This window comes from Gopherus flavomarginatus, chromosome 9 (assembly GCF_025201925.1).
Source record: "Gopherus flavomarginatus isolate rGopFla2 chromosome 9, rGopFla2.mat.asm, whole genome shotgun sequence".
In the NCBI taxonomy this organism is placed as follows: Eukaryota; Metazoa; Chordata; order Testudines; family Testudinidae; genus Gopherus; species Gopherus flavomarginatus.
Window position 1 is genome coordinate 81287888 of NC_066625.1, and position 17016 is coordinate 81304903.

Here is a 17016-nt window from a genome sequence, read left to right on the forward strand (position 1 = left end):
AGCTGAAATCTGACCTAGCTCTGCAGTATTCTGCTACTTTCTACAAAATGGTTAAGCAGTGGGGGAAGAAAACTGGGATGGGGTGTATGTGTACTTCCTCTCTTTGCTCAGCTGCTGGGGGGTGGGGGGTGGCGGGGAGGGATGATTCCCTGGAGAAGGAGGGAAATTTCCATCCACCAGTTACTCTGCCTGCGGAGTTCTGCTCAGTGTCACTCCCTCCTAACAGCGAGGACGGGAAGGGCCCAATCTGTTGTTTAATTGATTAATATGCACCTGTTCCTGTTGGGAACAGGTGGTAGTTTAGTAGTAGCCAATTTAAGAATGGAGCTGGATTCTGCACAAACTCCCTTGCTATTCACAGACACAAAGATTAATTTTTTTGGAGTGCTTTTGGCCAGATCTGTAACCTGGCCTGTGTTGAGGCCTAGAAGTCTATCCACCAAGTACTGACCTTACCACATCTTATCAGGCTATGGGTACTACATCGACTCTCACCACAAAGCAGTTTGGCGGCAGGCCAAATCATTTACTTCACCTTACTGTGACACATGCAGGTTGAGTCTCTCCTTCCTACGATAGCTTTATATCCATAAGTTTTTAGTTCTCATAATGAAAGAACTGCACATTGGAATGTGTGCATCTGCACAAGTCTCTGTACTGGATTGAGCCAAACTGTACATTTTTACTGCTGAAAGCATTTGTTAAACATAGGTTTATTCCTTCATGCAGTGATGATTCCCTTTGATTTTCTGGGTGTGTTACAAGTCTTATCTGTTTAACCAGTAGAAGTGCTTTTGTGGCAAAGGGTTTGGTTAATTTTGTGTCTTGGGGAGTTTTTATTATCAGTAGTTGATGTGTTAAATTGTGGGGTAGATGGATGTTTGTGAATGTTTAACTTTGGTACGATAAATTGTAAGAAATCATCATAAGTGCATTTTGTTAATGAAACATTCAAACTTACAAATAATGTGGGTGCTGCTGAAAACTGTTCAGGATTCCAGGGTGTTAAGATCATTCTGTTACAATTTCCTGGGTTTCAGAAAAGCTTAATGTCTTTTCTCTCTGGCCTTGTAACTGCTGCCTGACCCTCAGATTTCTACAGTGGACTACTTTTTTGGTGGTCTCTCTAATCCTTTCATATGAAGCCTCAGACTTCCAGCTCTGATATTCTTGGAAGCAGAAGTGAGTTAATCCCTTAAAGTCCTTTTTTGAAGCGCTGTGTGTTGTTAAACTGAGCCATTCTAATGGACCTGAAATGCTCTGCTCCTTCACAGTGCTGATATGTTGTGACTGTGCATACTACTGGCCTTCTGAGTCATTTTGGGCAACTGTGCAATTGTGTCACTTAGCAGTACTGTGATGTCACACATGTGCCTTTTTTTGTAATGAAGTGGTCTCTTTCTCTCCTGTTATTTGAGGATTCAACTGACAATTGGTAAAGCATTAAACATTCAAATATGCTACTATAACAAGAAACAGAAACTCAGGTCTTCTTGCTGAGGTTCAGTTTCTGTATTTGTGGTTAGGATGAGGCCAGTAGCTGGCTTTGAGACATAAGGTATCTTTTGCCCTGAAACTCTGTGCGATTATCCTGTGTAACATTGAACTTATTTCTGTGAAATGATGTACACTGAGTGGCTTAGTTTTTTTTCTGGCCACATGCTCTAACAAAATCCATTTTTCTATCTCTCTTCCACACCAGTCTCCTGTGAACATAGTCGTGGTTTTTCTACACTTCTGTGACAGTTTTAACATTCTGTACATTGCTTTGGGTCTCTTCCTTTCTCTCTGTGGTTTCCCTAATAACTTCCTGTTGTCATTTTGTGGTTTGATCAATCTTCTTCCACCTCTTTAGAGATAGATATTGTGTGTTCAGATCTATTTCTTTGATTTCCTCACATGCTTCCCCTCTTTTTCCCAAATCCAGGCAGAGCAGGAGAGTATTCACTCCTGCATGAGGTGTTTATTTCTATAGTCTTGCATGCCCATCTCCATGACTTTGTGGATTTATTGGGATTCACTTGACTAGATCCATTGAGGTGCACCATTCAATAGAAAGTAAATTTAAAAAATGAATATATAAAGCATTTCTATTTAAACTGGGCCATAACTAAAAAATACTATGATATCTTCACAATGTTGGGATATCCAGTGCTAAGCTATTAATGTGATTACAGATTGCCAGACTATAGTGGAAGGGGCTGTATTTCATATATCATTGAGCACTTTGTCAGCATACGTGTAAATAAGACTATTGTTTAGAATGCAAGTTTAGAATGTTAGACTGAATAGTTCATAGCAAATAAGGTATCTGATAAATTTAGACTTTCTCTGCTTTCAGGGTATATGCAATCAGATCATTAGTTCCTCATATCTATGATTCAAATTTACTAGGCAACTTTCTACCCCAGTGATTTTGCTTTAAGGCTTAATTGTGAACAGTCTGCAAATAGCTGGAATTTGAGCCATGTTGGGTAGTTACAAGTTGCCAAGTAAATCACCTTGTGTTGTTTGTCTTCTCTGAGTGCCGGAACATGCAACACTTCTGCTATGAGTACTGGATGTGCCAGCTGCAAATTCGGTTTCTGTAAGTGCTTGTGCATGTAACTCTGAAACTTTGCCTCCCGCATTCACTCATTCCAGTAAACACAATCACTTGCATGATCTTGAGAAAGGGACATGCACGGGGAAAGAACATGACTAGAATGGTTTCATCTAAAAACGAGAACTGTTAATAGAAAATGTTAAGCGGTGTCCACCCAGCTCTGGGAAGAAAAACGTAAAATCTCAAACCTATGCTGAGTACCACCTCTATTAATCAATCCTTCATCTTAGACAACCACCTGAAAAGCATTCTTAGGTAATTCCTGCATTATGCAGGAGGTCAGACTTGATTTTTTTCAATACAACTTTTTTATCCCTCTAAAAAAAAAAAAAAAAACAACAAAAAACAACCCACCCCTGTGTTAAGTAACTGATATTTCCTGGGCCTTGGAGTGACTGCATAAGAGAGGTTTCACGATACTGTAGAAAATATAGCTTCCTATTTGGTTTGCTAGGTACCCCAAATGATTAATACTCTAAATGGAAGGTGCTGTCAAAAATGTGTAAAATAACACAATCTGGATGTTATGGAATGAGTTTATCATCACTGGCATCCATCCTCCCTTCCTTGTGTGATATTGATGTGGTTAGGGAGGCATTACCCTAATGAGATCAGGTGACTGTGCTGCCCTGTGTGGATTGAGTTGGTGTCAGTCGAGTTCCAGGTGGGCAAGAGTCCAAACCACATTAGATACCATCACAGTTGACACTAATTAGCTGGCTTTTTGGCAGTCCCTCCAGAGAGGCCAAGTACTGAATGGACCTGGTGACTGAATTCCCCTCACACCTCTAGCGATGGTCCCTTCAATGAAAGATGAGAGTCCCATTACCCAAGTGGAGTGGGGAATCTTGTGCTTCCATTGTGCCTATTTTGTGTATACTTAGTGGACTTCGGTCTCCAGGGCCCTCAATTCATCATCTTTCACCAGCTGAACATTACTTCCACTTTTTAAAGTTTTTTCACCTGACATCCTCCACATATTTAATACATACTCCATGGAAAACTGGCATACACAAAACAAATGAAAATACGGTTGTGGAATCCTTCTGGGAAGGCCATTTAAAAGTTGTTATAGGGTGTTTACTTTAAAAAAAGAAAAAGCTTGTCACATAAGTTGATTTTGAGGCCCTCACATTCCACAGACTTTCTCAGAGATCTGCTCAGTGCAATACATTTTATGCTGCAGTTACAGATGTTTCTGAAAAGAAACCAGCCTGCACTAGAATATATCACAGGGTGTCTGCACAAGCATGTGTAGGTGTATGCACCTCAGAAGCTGAGTGATTCCTTTTGGGAACATATATTTATTTTCTCCCAGATGCCCTTTGCATTTATCAGAGCAGTCATAGTTGGTGAGTTGCTATAACTTTGTGATTGGTTGTTCCCAGTGGACAGATGTCCATATCACAAAATTTGACACTGTAAATAGCTCCGTCTAGGACCTTTGTTAATAATCTTTACAGCAAGGCAAAGGATTGTGTGGGCAGGAAGACTTAGGGCTTAAGTACATGGCAAGTTACTGTGCATCAGGGTGTGAATCTACAGCTTGTGGTGCAGTAATGTTCCATGAGGACAGAGCTACATCAGTGCGAAGGTCCCAGGGTGCGGCTACACATCCCAGCTTGCCGTACAGTAACTTGCTATGTAGCCAAGCCTTTAACTGTGCTCACACTAGCATGTTGTGTGTTCACTGTTAAAATGACACTCACAGCATTGACAACTGAGTCTACCCAAAAACTTTGAAACAAATCAACTTAAAAAACAAAAAGTACATTAATAAAGTTTAATTAATCAAAATTCCTACCCGACACAGGGCTTTTACCCCCAAAAGGATCACCAAAGACTCTATTAATTCCACAAGGAACTTAGTTGCTGCTATAGAGAAGGTGCTCAGAGATTGTGGTAATGGGCAGAGTGTAAAACCCTAAGATAGATTCTCTTCCATATAGCTTCTTATACCAGCCTTATCACTATAGTGTTTGAGCAGCTTCTAGTAGCACATCAAGCAACATAAGTAACTTGTCATATGTGGTTTGTTCTTTCTCTCATCTTTTCCCCAAGGGGAGAATTGTGTAGTGTTTTGTTTTGGTAAATTTGTGGGGTTTGTGTGTGCACACCGCACGCGGCAGCGAGCATGTGTGTGTGTGTATGATGTACGGTCTGAATGTGTTGCAAAACGCAAGTTTGAAGAAGTATGGTTTCCACTTGACGTGGAAGGAAGGTGGTTAGGATTGTGATGGTTCCTTAGTTCCTGTGGGTGTTAATTCCACAGTCTTGGATTGGCCCAAGAAAAAGCTCAGTTTCCTGCACACACAAGCTTTACCCTTATGGTAAATATTGCACCATGCTCTTCATCACTTCCTGGGTGCACTCCTACCGTCTATTCTCTTGGGCTTCATATGGTTTTCCCTTCCTACCTCACTTATGAACGTGTGCCTTGGCTTCCATGTTCTTTTTAATGCCACTTGATACTTTTTTGCTCCAGAAAAAGACAGATATTCATTAATTATTGCAGCATGGGTTGCTCTGACCTTCTGCAGGATGCCTACCATGCTGCTTACAAGGTGCATTTTACAAAACATCCCTTGTCTGCTTCCTTGTTTTTATCAGGCGTTAACTCACATTTTCCTTCTAAAAGCAGTGGCTCATTTCTCGGCTTATATATGTTCCACACACCTCTTCACTGGTAAAGTGTTCTGGTTTATTTTCCTTCATAGTTTACTGGAGGCATTTGCTTCTAAACCAGTCACACACACGGCTTTTCAAATACATAGCCTTTTTCATTTTTTTCCTGCTTCCCCCAGTAGATATTTTATTCCATTTTTGTTATTTCTGTATAAGAGTGTTGATTTTTTTCATTTAAAACGAAAATACCAGTGATCCATCTTATAATGGCTTTTGGTCATTATTTTAAACAACTGTAGTAATATTATTTCTGTGGATTTGCTGAAAAATTACACTTAGTTTTATATGACTATAAAATAAGTCTGCAAAATATTATTAGAAATACATTCGTTTTCTTTTCCATATTAATATTTGGAATTTAATATCCTAAAACAACAATTAAAATGATCTAGGATATATGCTGTATGGTTTTCTTTGTTTGAGTTCTTAGGACTGTGGCACCGATAGATACTTGTATTTCTAAGTACAGATATTGTTAATATGGTTGCATACCCAGCAAACTGATCACTAGAGGATGAATATGTCATTTGAAATAACACCAGGTCTGCTATTCCTTTTTCAAAGTGTGAAACAAGTGTGTAAGGTTAGTAAATATTGTTGATGTGGCAAATCTCATCATAGCTGCTAGAGGGCAGCAGTAACCATTTAAAAACACTATGAACTCTTTCTGAGGAAACTAAACCCTATCTAGTTTCTGTGTACAGAATACTTTTGTTTGTTTAGGCAACTTCAGGTTACAGTGTACTTAGTCCACCTATACTGAGTGAATGGCCTTCGGTGTTACAGGATAAGCTGCTTTTCTAGGAAAAAATACTACTAAAAAATAATCCACTAAAAGCATGGTAAAGGGTAAAAAGGAGGTCTTTCATATAGCCCCAAACCTTACTCCTGCTGAAGTCAAAGGCAAAGCTCCTTTTTGACTTTAATGGTGCAGGTCCATAGTGCTATGTGCCTGAACTCTGTTGTCTGTTCAGTTTAGAAGATTACTTCCAAGTGCAGGCGGAGTTTGTCTTCCAATATATAGACATGCCCGCATTCACACGCTCACTCACAACAACAGAAGATAATGAATGACTCTTTAATATGAAAGTTAAGTATATTTAGCAATCCATGGGGCATTATAAACCCCAAGGAGAAGGAAGAAAGGGTTATATCGTGTGCTTTCATCCTGGCCAATGCTGACTAGCACGCACAGTCTGACTAATTACTTTAAATGCAAGCCAGCTGCTTAACGGGTTGTAAAATCCATGAAAGGATCACAGTTTGAAAAAGGAAAAATTGAGAAACAGATTTTAACTAAAAATAAAATGGGTATGGTGAAAATTATTTTAAATAACAAATAACATTAAAATAAATATCCTTCCTTTATTTAATAAAAAAGCACCCCAAAACAACAGAATAGTTTTTCAGAGGTCACACTTTTTTCTCTATTTTTATTGGGCTTTTGCTTAAGACTTCAAGAAGTGAATCTGCGCATGTTCATGCTTGGTTTATGTCTGGGTCGGCAACCTTTGGCATGCGGCTCACCAGGGTAAGCAACCAAGTGGGCCGGGTCGGTTTGTTTACCTGCTGCATCTGCAGGTTCGGCCGATCGCAGCTCCCTCGGTCCGTGCCGCTTCCTGCCACCCCCATTGGCCTGGGATGGTGAACTGTGGCCAGTGGGAGCCGCAATAAGCCAAAGCTGCGGACATGGCAGGTAAACAAACTGGCCCAGCCCGCCAGTGTGCTTACCCTGGCGAGCCGCGTGCCAAAGGTTGCCGACTCCTGTTCTAGGTCATTGAGCATTTTTCTGTCATTTTCCAACTTATTGAAAATAAAAGTCAAAATATGGAGCCATTCTCTTACCCAGTTTGGAAGAGAATTAAGCTAAACTAAATTAAATCCACTTGAATTCTGAACGAGTGTGTCTACACAGGGATTTAATGCGGTTTAACTAATCTAATTTAAATGCTCACCTTTAGTTAATTCAGATTAATTTTCCTGTGTCCTCACGGAGACAAGTCCTAAGAAAAAGAGAATGAGACACTGAAAAAAGGAGACCCCGAAGCTTCATTAGAGCTAAACAAATTAGTTGTGTATTCCTCCCCACCGCCTCTTACTGAAAAAGAGTTGTGGTTTACTGTTTTGTTCTGCGCCATTTCTAATCTGGTGCCATTGCCAGAAAAGGTTTTATGTTCCTGCTGTTTGGTTCCATCAGAATAAATACCATAGAGCTGCATCATTTGTGAAGCTCCCGATGCAAAGGTTAAAGTCCATCTGTTGGCTGACAGTGAGACGTCATTTGTCACTCTGAGTTGCATTCTTGAGCAGCCGGCCCCTTTTTTTCCTGCTTACCTAGTTGAGATGTTTTGTTCCTGACAGTAAGACAGTTGTGCTCAGCTAGCAAATCGCAGCGTGTTTCTCTTGCATGCTCTCCCTCAATTATTTTCCGTAACAATTAACACTCTACTAACTTGGCATCCTTTTCTTGTTTGCCTTTGTAAACCATCATCTTTTTCTTTTATTAATTCCAGACATTAATATTTTCTTTCACGCAAGTGCTGCCATTCACCCATGAAAGAGTTTGAACATTATGTAGCTGTCAAGATACCTAGGGATTACCCAGTATGCCTTGCCTTAGTAAGTGACACCACTGGGCCTGCTTTTGAGATGTTTATTTTGAGAGTAAGCTGACAAGCATGAAGGCTTGATCCCAGAGCGGCAATCTTATTTAATTAAAGGCCTCTTTTTATTATAGTTTTTACCCACTGTTTATTTATGTGTGTGTGTGTGTGTGTGTGTGTGTGTGTGTATCAGTTTTTACCCACTGTTTGCTTATTTATTTATATATATATATATATGTGTGTGTGTGTATCAGAATGATTGTTAAAGCCTGACTAACTTAAACAGTGCTGTTGTACAGTAAAAAGGGGTGTGTGAGGAAGGACTGGTCATTCAATAGCCTGGAAACATTTCTGTGTAATAATGCAAACAGAACACTTGCTTAGCTATGGAGCTTGTGTTTCCCAGAAAAAGAGGCTGGTTATGTTTTGTTTTTTATTCTTGCAGAAACTAGATTTTTGGTTGTTTACTTATTTAATTTTATTTTTGAAAGGTTCCCTTCACTCAAAGTTTCTTTTCTATTTAAGAAACAGATGAGTTGTAGCTGTAGACCACCTGCTTCCATTGCTCTATTCATGTTTTCATTCCATCAGTTCCTTCCCTTGTCTAGTCTGGATACTACCTCGTTGGTGTAGTAGTGAATAATTGGGGATTTTAATTTATTTATTTATTTTTAATAATGCAGAGTGCTTCTGCTTATCCAGTAGATAAAGGCAGTCTCTCTCTCTCTCTCTCTCTCTTTTTTTTTTTCCCTTCCAGGAGAGGGGAATTGGAATAGTCAAGATAGATAGGACTATTTGGTGTAGCCTTTTGTTAATTTATCTAATTTCCTAACTAATGCATCCTCTGAAGGTTGTTGGACATATTTTATGTTGGTATTATCTGTGTAGTCCTGTCTGTGCAAAGTGCATGCTGTTGTTCAATATTTCTTTTCTACCTGTGTAATTAGGAAGTAAATATAAATAATATTTCCAATTATAACTAAAGGCATGATCTAAACCCGCTGAAGGCAATGGAAAAACTCCCATTGACTTCAGAGGGTTTTGAGGCCGACCTAACTGTGGGTCTCTTGGAAGACCAGGAAAACAAATATGCATGTAGCCCCTGTGCAACATTGTCTGTCTGTCCCTCCCTCTCCCTGCCAAAAAAAGAAAAAAAAATCTGCTATCGTGTAAGAAAAGAGTTTTCTGTAGGTTGTATTTGAAAATAGATTAATTGGGGGATATTTAATCTTTCATCAAAATGTTTTCATACTACTTATCAAGCCACCCCTTAGGAAGAAAACCTATAGAACTGAATAGGGTTCTGTAAAAATTACTCTAAAATCCTATAGAAATTAGTAATGAATGAGAGCCCCCCTGTAGGTTTTTTGAATGAGTTTATAGAATTTTTTAGCAGCGATACAATTCTCTATTACATTGTGTTGGTTAGTTTCAAAAACTTGCCAAACGTAATTATATTCATATTGGATCCCGTAAGATTTTCTATAAGTGATATTGATCAAAACTCAGGCCTTTTTGTGTTTCCCATTTTATTTGTAATTCTGTGTTTTTATTGTTTGTCTGTATGTTATATAGATTCAGCCTTGTTTTTGTTTTTTACTTCCTGGAAAAAAAATAAAAAGGAAAAAAGGAAGAGATAAGAATAACCAAGGCTCTTCCAAGATGATGTGGCAGAGAGCTCAAGCACAATGTAGAATTCTTTTTTTTCCCTTCTCCCCATCAAATCACTTTCTAGTCATATTCAGCAGAATCCCTGAGCTTTTTACTCTCAATTATTTGTTTATTTTTCGTGGCTGGTAGTGTTTTCCAGACTAATCCCATTTGTATTGTTATTGTTTATAATAGGTACAAGTGATCCATATGTGAAATTTAAATTGAATGGAAAAACTCTATACAAAAGTAAGGTCATCTACAAAAACCTAAATCCAGTTTGGGATGAAACTGTTGTGTTGCCAATACAGACTCTTAATCAGAAGCTCCGGGTCAAGGTAAATTTTTGATATGAGGTTCTATAACAATGGAAAAAGCTCCTCTGAACCAATTGTTTTGTGTGTGTGTGTGTTTGTATTAATTCAATTTGATAGTTTAACACAGAGAACGTGTCTTCAAAACACAATTAGGATCCAAAGTTTTCTAAGCTTTATATTCAAATGCACATGCATCTTTCCCAGATTTTACTTGGATGTTGTGTTTTCAGTGTGTGAATGCCCCAAATCAAAATAATCTGTTTGGCTGGAGGCATTTAAACCTACTGTGCCACACTCTGCCCTCAATTACATCCGTGCAACCTCAGTGAAATCAGTGGGGTTTACCTGAAATAATTTAAGAGTGTAATTTGGTGAACTGAGTTGAGTAGAATTATTACCCGTGAGGTAGTGGTGACAAGCAGCAAAGCTCTTTCTCGTTATGAGGTAACTTTATAGTTAACAGAGCTGCAAGCTACCAGTTGTAAGCACTAATTGCTAAAACATCTGTAGCTAAAAAACTGCCTGGTTGTGTACAGTATTCGATTGTACTGTTTTCATCCCAAAATATGGGATGAAACTCAAAATGTCAGTTCTTTTTTCTGATATGGCAAAACTGGCTTAGGATGTGAAAATAATATGCATTTATTTTGCTACCAGGTATATGATCGAGACTTAGCCTCCTCTGACTTCATGGGATCCGCATTTGTGATGCTGAGCAACCTTGAGCTCAACAGGTACTACATGAATTTATTAAAATGTGTTACTGCAGTTTAGTTTAGAAATGATCACAACACTTTTGTAGCAGCTTAAACTTTATCTGTGAGTTGTCGGTCTGAATGTGGAGCCGGGAGACAGGAATTCATGTCTTATTCCTGGCTCTTATACTTACTTACTGATATCTCGGGCAAGTGCATTTTCTTGCATTATGGGCCCCATGGCTGTACTATCTGAGTGCCTCACAAACATTAATGAATTTATTTCCACAACACCTCTGTGAGGCAGGGAAATATTATCATCTCCATTTTCAGAGGGGGAACTAAGGCAGAGAGATGAAATGATTTGTCCAGGGTGATGCAGGAAGTCTGCATCAGATCTAGGAATTGAACACAGATCTCACAAGTCAATGTCCAGTCTTTAACTGCCAGACAATTCAGCTGGAGATGTCATTGTCAGTTTCCTTTCCTGTAAAATGGGGATAACATTGATCAGTTTTCTGCCTGTTTACAGGTGGTGGGTTATCAGTATTAACTAATTGCTATGGAAATACAAAGTATTATTTAAAGTTGCTGTGCTGAACTTTGTATGATTTGTGGGAGCTGTGAGGGGGAATATATGCCACAAAGAAATACGCCAGATTGCACATTTTAATATTTAGACTCAATTTTGAAACCTTTAAAATGTGCTAAATATCAGCCATAAAAAACAGAATTTGCACAATTCACTGTGAATTTAATAATGAACCAAAAGCTAAAATGGAGCCTACCGATGCATTTCTTTTCTGCTTGCAGAACTACTGAACAGATTTTAAAATTGGAAGATCCAAACAGTTTAGAAGATGACATGGGAGAGATTGTGTTAAACTTGAGTCTAACAGTCAAACAAGGAGACTTCAAGAGAACTGTAAGTGGCTTAGGAAATCAAATTTATAGCTGGAATGCACAAAAAAAGAAAGCTTCCCTAATCTGATTTACTCTATACTGGGAAATGCCACCTTTATTTTCATCCTGTGAGACTCAGCATTGAAAACTTGATAGTTCATGATTTAAAAATCAACCACACTGGACTGGATAAAAGTTGCTTATGCTTCTATTGCCAAGTGCTTCCGTTCTGTGGCTTTAAAGGGTGAGCCCACGAATAACAAGTCTCCATATATTTCGACGAGTGGTAGGTCTGTGCGTGTGTGTGTGATCTCTCTCTAAAAGTGTATGCCCTACAGCTTGCAGGCCTGATCTTTCAGGGCATGCCGTTTTCTCACTAGAAGCAAGGAGTTTAGATTTTATGGATTTTTAAAAAGGTGTTAAACCTCCAATTAGATGTGTTTTTTTTTTCATACCAGTGAAAAATATATATATCAGTGTGAAATGGTAAAAGCAAGGATTTACTATTAAGACTAGGTTATGCCTGCCCTGCGTTGGTCCACATTGCTGAGAGGAGGGAAATGGACACAAGGAGCTATGTTCTTGCAAAACTGAGAACAGGCCAGGCACAGTCTTAAACCTTGCCAGATTCTTCAGTGAGCTTTCTATCAGGTTCCTGTTGCAGAAGTGCTGTGGGACGCCAGTGTTGAAAGAGGAGATAGAAACCCAGAACGAGTTGGTCAGAGGCTGCAGAGAGTGTGATTAAAGGGAATAAGGGCTTTCAGGATCAGGGTTTGTGTGAGTGTTTTTTTTTTAAATATCACCATTTGTGCTTCACACAAAACGTGGACCATACCGAAATCTGTAAGTTCATCTTGCAGTCGTTTAGAGCAGTGGTTCTCAAATTAGGGCTGCCACTTGTTCAGGGAAAGCCCCTGGTGGGCCGGGCCAGTTTGTTTACCTGCCACATCTGCAGGTTCGGCCAATTTCAGCTCCCAGTGGCCGTGGTTCGCCGCTCCAGGCCGATGGGGGCTGTGGGAAGCTGTGGCCAGTAAGTCTCTCTGCCCGCACCGCTTCCCACAGCTCCCATTGGCCTGGAGCAGTGAACCGCAGCCACTGGGAGCTGGCGATTGCCTGAACATGCAGGTAAAGAAACCAGCCAGATCTGCCAGGGGCTTTCCCTGAACAAGTGGCGGCCCTAGTTTGAGAACCACTGATTTAGAGAACAGGTTGACAGCAAGAAAAGCCCCAAAGTATATCATTTGAATAGATCCAATTTTCAAGCAAGTCCAGTTTTAAATACATAACTAATAAGTTTTGCAGGTAAAAAAAATGGGAAGTGTTTCTGTGAATATTAAATATAACAGTTTTAATTTTTCAGAATCCAATATGCAGTCTACTGTAGATTCTTAAACTAGACATGTGGGAATTCATAGCAGGTATGGGATATTTATGAAAGTGAGAATGTTACCAAAAGACAGGTTGGGGTGGAGAATATAGGAAATAGACTTCACAAGAAAGGTGTGCCTTTCATTATTGTTTCTTCCTAGTAGCTGCCTGTTTTTAAGAGTTGTTAATTTAGTAGGTAATTTAATAATGTGTTGTTGGAAAGTTTTTGATATTTCTCCCTCTGCATATGATTATTTAAAAATTTCAACAACAACCAAATAATAATAATAAAAATTCCAGAACACTTATTTGTGTTGTGCTGATCATACCAAGCATTTATATATGCTGTAAGAAGGTAGCTTTTCCTATACAAATGGGGAGGGAATGAATTGCCTAGGGTGACCAGATGTCCCGATCTTATAGGCACAGTACTGATATTTGGGGCTTTTTCTTATATAGGCTCCTATTACCCCCTACCCCCATCCCGATTTTTCACACTTGCTATATGGTCACCTTAGAATTGCCTGATCTGAAAGGTAAGAAAGCAAGAAATGTTGCGAACATGGCTGTTAATGTTCTGACCTTTCCATAGTCATTAATGAGACACCCTCTCTATGTCACAGTCCTCTAATAAACCCTGACCACTTCCCTTGACATTTTGGCTATTCTTACTAGTTTAAGCCCATTTGGCTGGGATGTCAGCTCCCCCATTAACTTAGTGTGCAAGGCATGGGAGGGCATCCAGGTCACGGTGTGCAGTAAGGGTCGAGACAGGTGCACAGTCTACATGAGAGCTGCTGAAGGCATTTTTTCTGACTTGGGGAACAGTTCCTCTGGCAGCATTAAGGAAATGTGGGTCAGAGTGGCCCTGGGGATTCTGGGATAAGAGAGGGGGCAGCATTAGTCCTGGGCAGCAGCCTTGGGAAAGCCTGGATCTCTGGCTAATATTCAGAGTGCAGATGCCTAAAGTGTAGGTGCATGCTGTGAAAATTTCACTGACCATGTTTTAGGCCCTTGTGTTTCAAATGAAAATAGCTCAGCCATTTTCAATAGAAACAGAAGAGCAAAATAGTCTTGTCCATGCTATGCACTTAACAGCAAGCTTATTCCACACACATACACCTCATTTTAAATTAACTTAGTAGGACCAGATGGCACCAAAAGTTCGAGCCGTGCATCTACTAATGGCTCAGGGTCTCTTCCACTTTTTATACTTGATGCTTTGTTTCCTTTTATTTCTGGTGCAGTGCAAATGTTCTGTTTTGTTGTATGTTACAATCTGCGAGGGAGGTAGTTTAGTTGAATTCAGTGGTAGAGCCAACTCTGTGCTAGTAATATGTGTTCTTTAACACAGTTTATAAACCAGTGTTCAGATTATTTGACTAACCACTTTACCGGTTTTTCGCCCTTTGCTTTTGGATTCTATCTGTTGCAATGGTGGAAACGCATGAATAGAGATGGTCAAATCGGAAGAAACAAACTTCATCCAAGGTAACCCATATCCCTTTTCCCTGTAAATCTCTTGTTCCTTTTCTTCCACAAGAAATTTCTACTTCTTATGTAGCATCTCCATTACTGGAGGTTGCAACCATGCTAGCGCATTTTGTACGTTCTTCCGGTATTCTCTTTGTGGATGAATAGCCCTTATGAACAACCCAGGATTCCACACCATCCATCCGAGATGGTTTTCTGTAACTAGTTTGAAAATTTAGTACAGGTGCAGACTACCAGGCCCTCTGGGCCATGATTGCCATTCCTTTCTCAGTCTGAGGGTTGAGTGAGAAATGTTGGGCCTCTTATTGTTGTTTGTATTATAGTGGCAACTGGAGACTCCCAGCGTGCTTGGGTGCTCACTGTGCACACCCATTGTAAGGAACAGTACCTAACCAGAAGAGCTTACAGGGTAAATTGACAAGAAGGAGGAAACAGAGAGAGATGAAAGAACTTGCCCAAGGTCACACAGAATAATGGTGGCATAGCTGGGAATATAACCCAGTCTTCTGACTCTCAGTCCAGTGTCCTATGCATTGTACCATGCTGTCTCTGTTCCTGAGCAGAGATTTCCCCAGATCCTTCTGTTGAGGGTTTCCTTGGTGGAATGAACAGGTATTTTGGCTGCTAGAAATAGAATGGTGCCATCAAGATTTGCATGTACCATTACTGGGTATCCACATGAACGTCTTCCCTTTGGGCCATTTTTCTTTTGCACCCACTTATTTCATCACGCTTATGTTGGATTTTTAAGCTATTCAGGAAAGGGACTGGCTGTATATTTGTTCTGTAAAGCACCTAAAATGCTTCTGGGTAGATGATGATGATGATAGAAACTTGAGATATCATCATCAGTTCCTGTATTTTGAGAGCTTACAATGTAACTTTAGAAAAACCTAATTTGGCTCTTCTAAGAACACCTAATATCTGGAGAATTTCCTCGTAAAGCTGTTTGCACCTATATGAAATTGGTAATTACTATCCCTTTCAGCACATGGTAGATAGGGACCCCCACCAAGGTAAAATGCCACCAAAAATACTTTTGTAAAGAGCACATGTAATGTACATTCTGGGCACAGATCTGCAGCTATTTTGGCTTAACCAAACAGTTCCAGGGATAATGCTGGCTCTCTACAGCTATATTCATATTGCAGAGATACAGCAAGAAATTGCTAAATGGAATATGACAGAAAGTGATGGAATAATTGAAGAGCTCAGCAGTTTAGTTTTTAACTAAAGCCCTTGAAATTACTAGTGCCCACATTTGATCAAATGTGGCTTGATCTCTCTTTCTGCCATGTGTGCGCGCACACAGCTGTCTCTCAAATCTCACTGGCTTGGAGTCCCAGGACAGGGAGCCAGATATTCCAACTCTATTCCTTTCAGTCCAAAAGAGCCAAAGTTCTGTCTTGCTTTTTTTTTCTTTGTTGTACATTCTCTCTCTGTATTTTAAACACTTGATTTGAAATAACAGAGATAAAGCTTTAATTCATGTTGGCAGGTCATTCCGTTCCCCAGGCTCCAGCTAACATCTTAACATCGTTTTAAATAAAATTAAGAGATGCCAAAGCATGATATTGGATTAGTGGATGCAAGATTATTGTTGAATGAAAAAATAGCTGCAACCCTTTGCTCTATTCAGTTATAGCCACTAGAGGGTAAGAGAGCTTCAGTTCTTCACAGAGAAGACATAGTTCAAGCTCTAGTGTGATGTCTTAAGAAAAGCTTCTGTGGCCATCCAAGACAGTAAAGAATTTCCCAGAATGTGCTGGAAAAAATCTGACAAAGCAATATTTCCTAGTTTATTGATTCTGCTACTGCATTAAAACACTAGTACTGTCCATCAATAACCATCTTTAGTTAGGAAACTCTGGTCTGTGGAAACAGTACTGGCAGTTTGTGGCAGAACATAAAGGTTAGAAAGAAAAATTGTGAGCATGGGGAATATAGATGTCTAGGGAAGGCATGAGAGGTTATGGAAAAATGGCCAGAGGAGTGTGATGGTGTAGAAGAAATGCAGACAGACTGGATAAAGATACCAGAAATATGGGGGGAACATTATATAATGGATACCCAAACTCAGCACTGTTGTTTTGGCTGTTACACTTTGGTTGCTGTCAGGGCCTCTGAGAACAGGTTTGGGTCCTGGTGAAAAAATTTTTTCGGGCCCCCCAGCAAGGGCGGATCTGCTAAACAGGACCAACGAAGCCAGGCTCCGGGACCCCTTCGGACCGCCGGGCCCTGGTAATTTGTACTGGATTCTCCTCCCGCCCCCGCTCGTCGACCCTGGTTGCTGTTCAAGGAGGAAAAATTCCATATACGATCCATTTGTGCAACTTGGTTCCTGATAAATCTGCATCACATTGATTACATTAAATGTGTCTCAGAAATCTACATCTCTAATATGATCAGGAAAGCAAATGTTTTATATTAGGAGTAGCTTAACTTCTTCTCAAGATGAATTAAAGTGGGATTTTATTGTAATTTTCAGATCCTGTTGTTATGTAGTATTTTCATATATGAGTAGAAGGACTTAAAGGAAAAAAAAAGAAGTTACATTTTTCAGTCTTTGATTTCTCAACTCTATATTTCTGAGATAATTATGGCTTATAACTGGATCTGATCCACTAAGTTTTATCTTAGACAGGGTAGCAGATACCAATGTCACAAATGAATCTTCTTATTACTTTAGTCACCAG

At 39.6% G+C, this 17016-nt stretch overlaps 1 protein-coding gene across 1 annotated transcript in view; it reads left to right on the plus strand.

The window, feature by feature from the left end:
• MCTP2 (multiple C2 and transmembrane domain containing 2) overlaps positions 1-17016 on the plus strand; it is a 194061-nt gene that overhangs the window by 80957 nt on the left and 96088 nt on the right. The window contains exons 5-8 of the mRNA XM_050967171.1: positions 9739-9881; positions 10518-10594; positions 11369-11480; positions 14282-14317. Of these exons, the coding sequence (XP_050823128.1) occupies positions 9739-9881; positions 10518-10594; positions 11369-11480; positions 14282-14317 (368 nt within the window). The remainder of the gene's footprint in view (positions 1-9738; positions 9882-10517; positions 10595-11368; positions 11481-14281; positions 14318-17016) is intronic.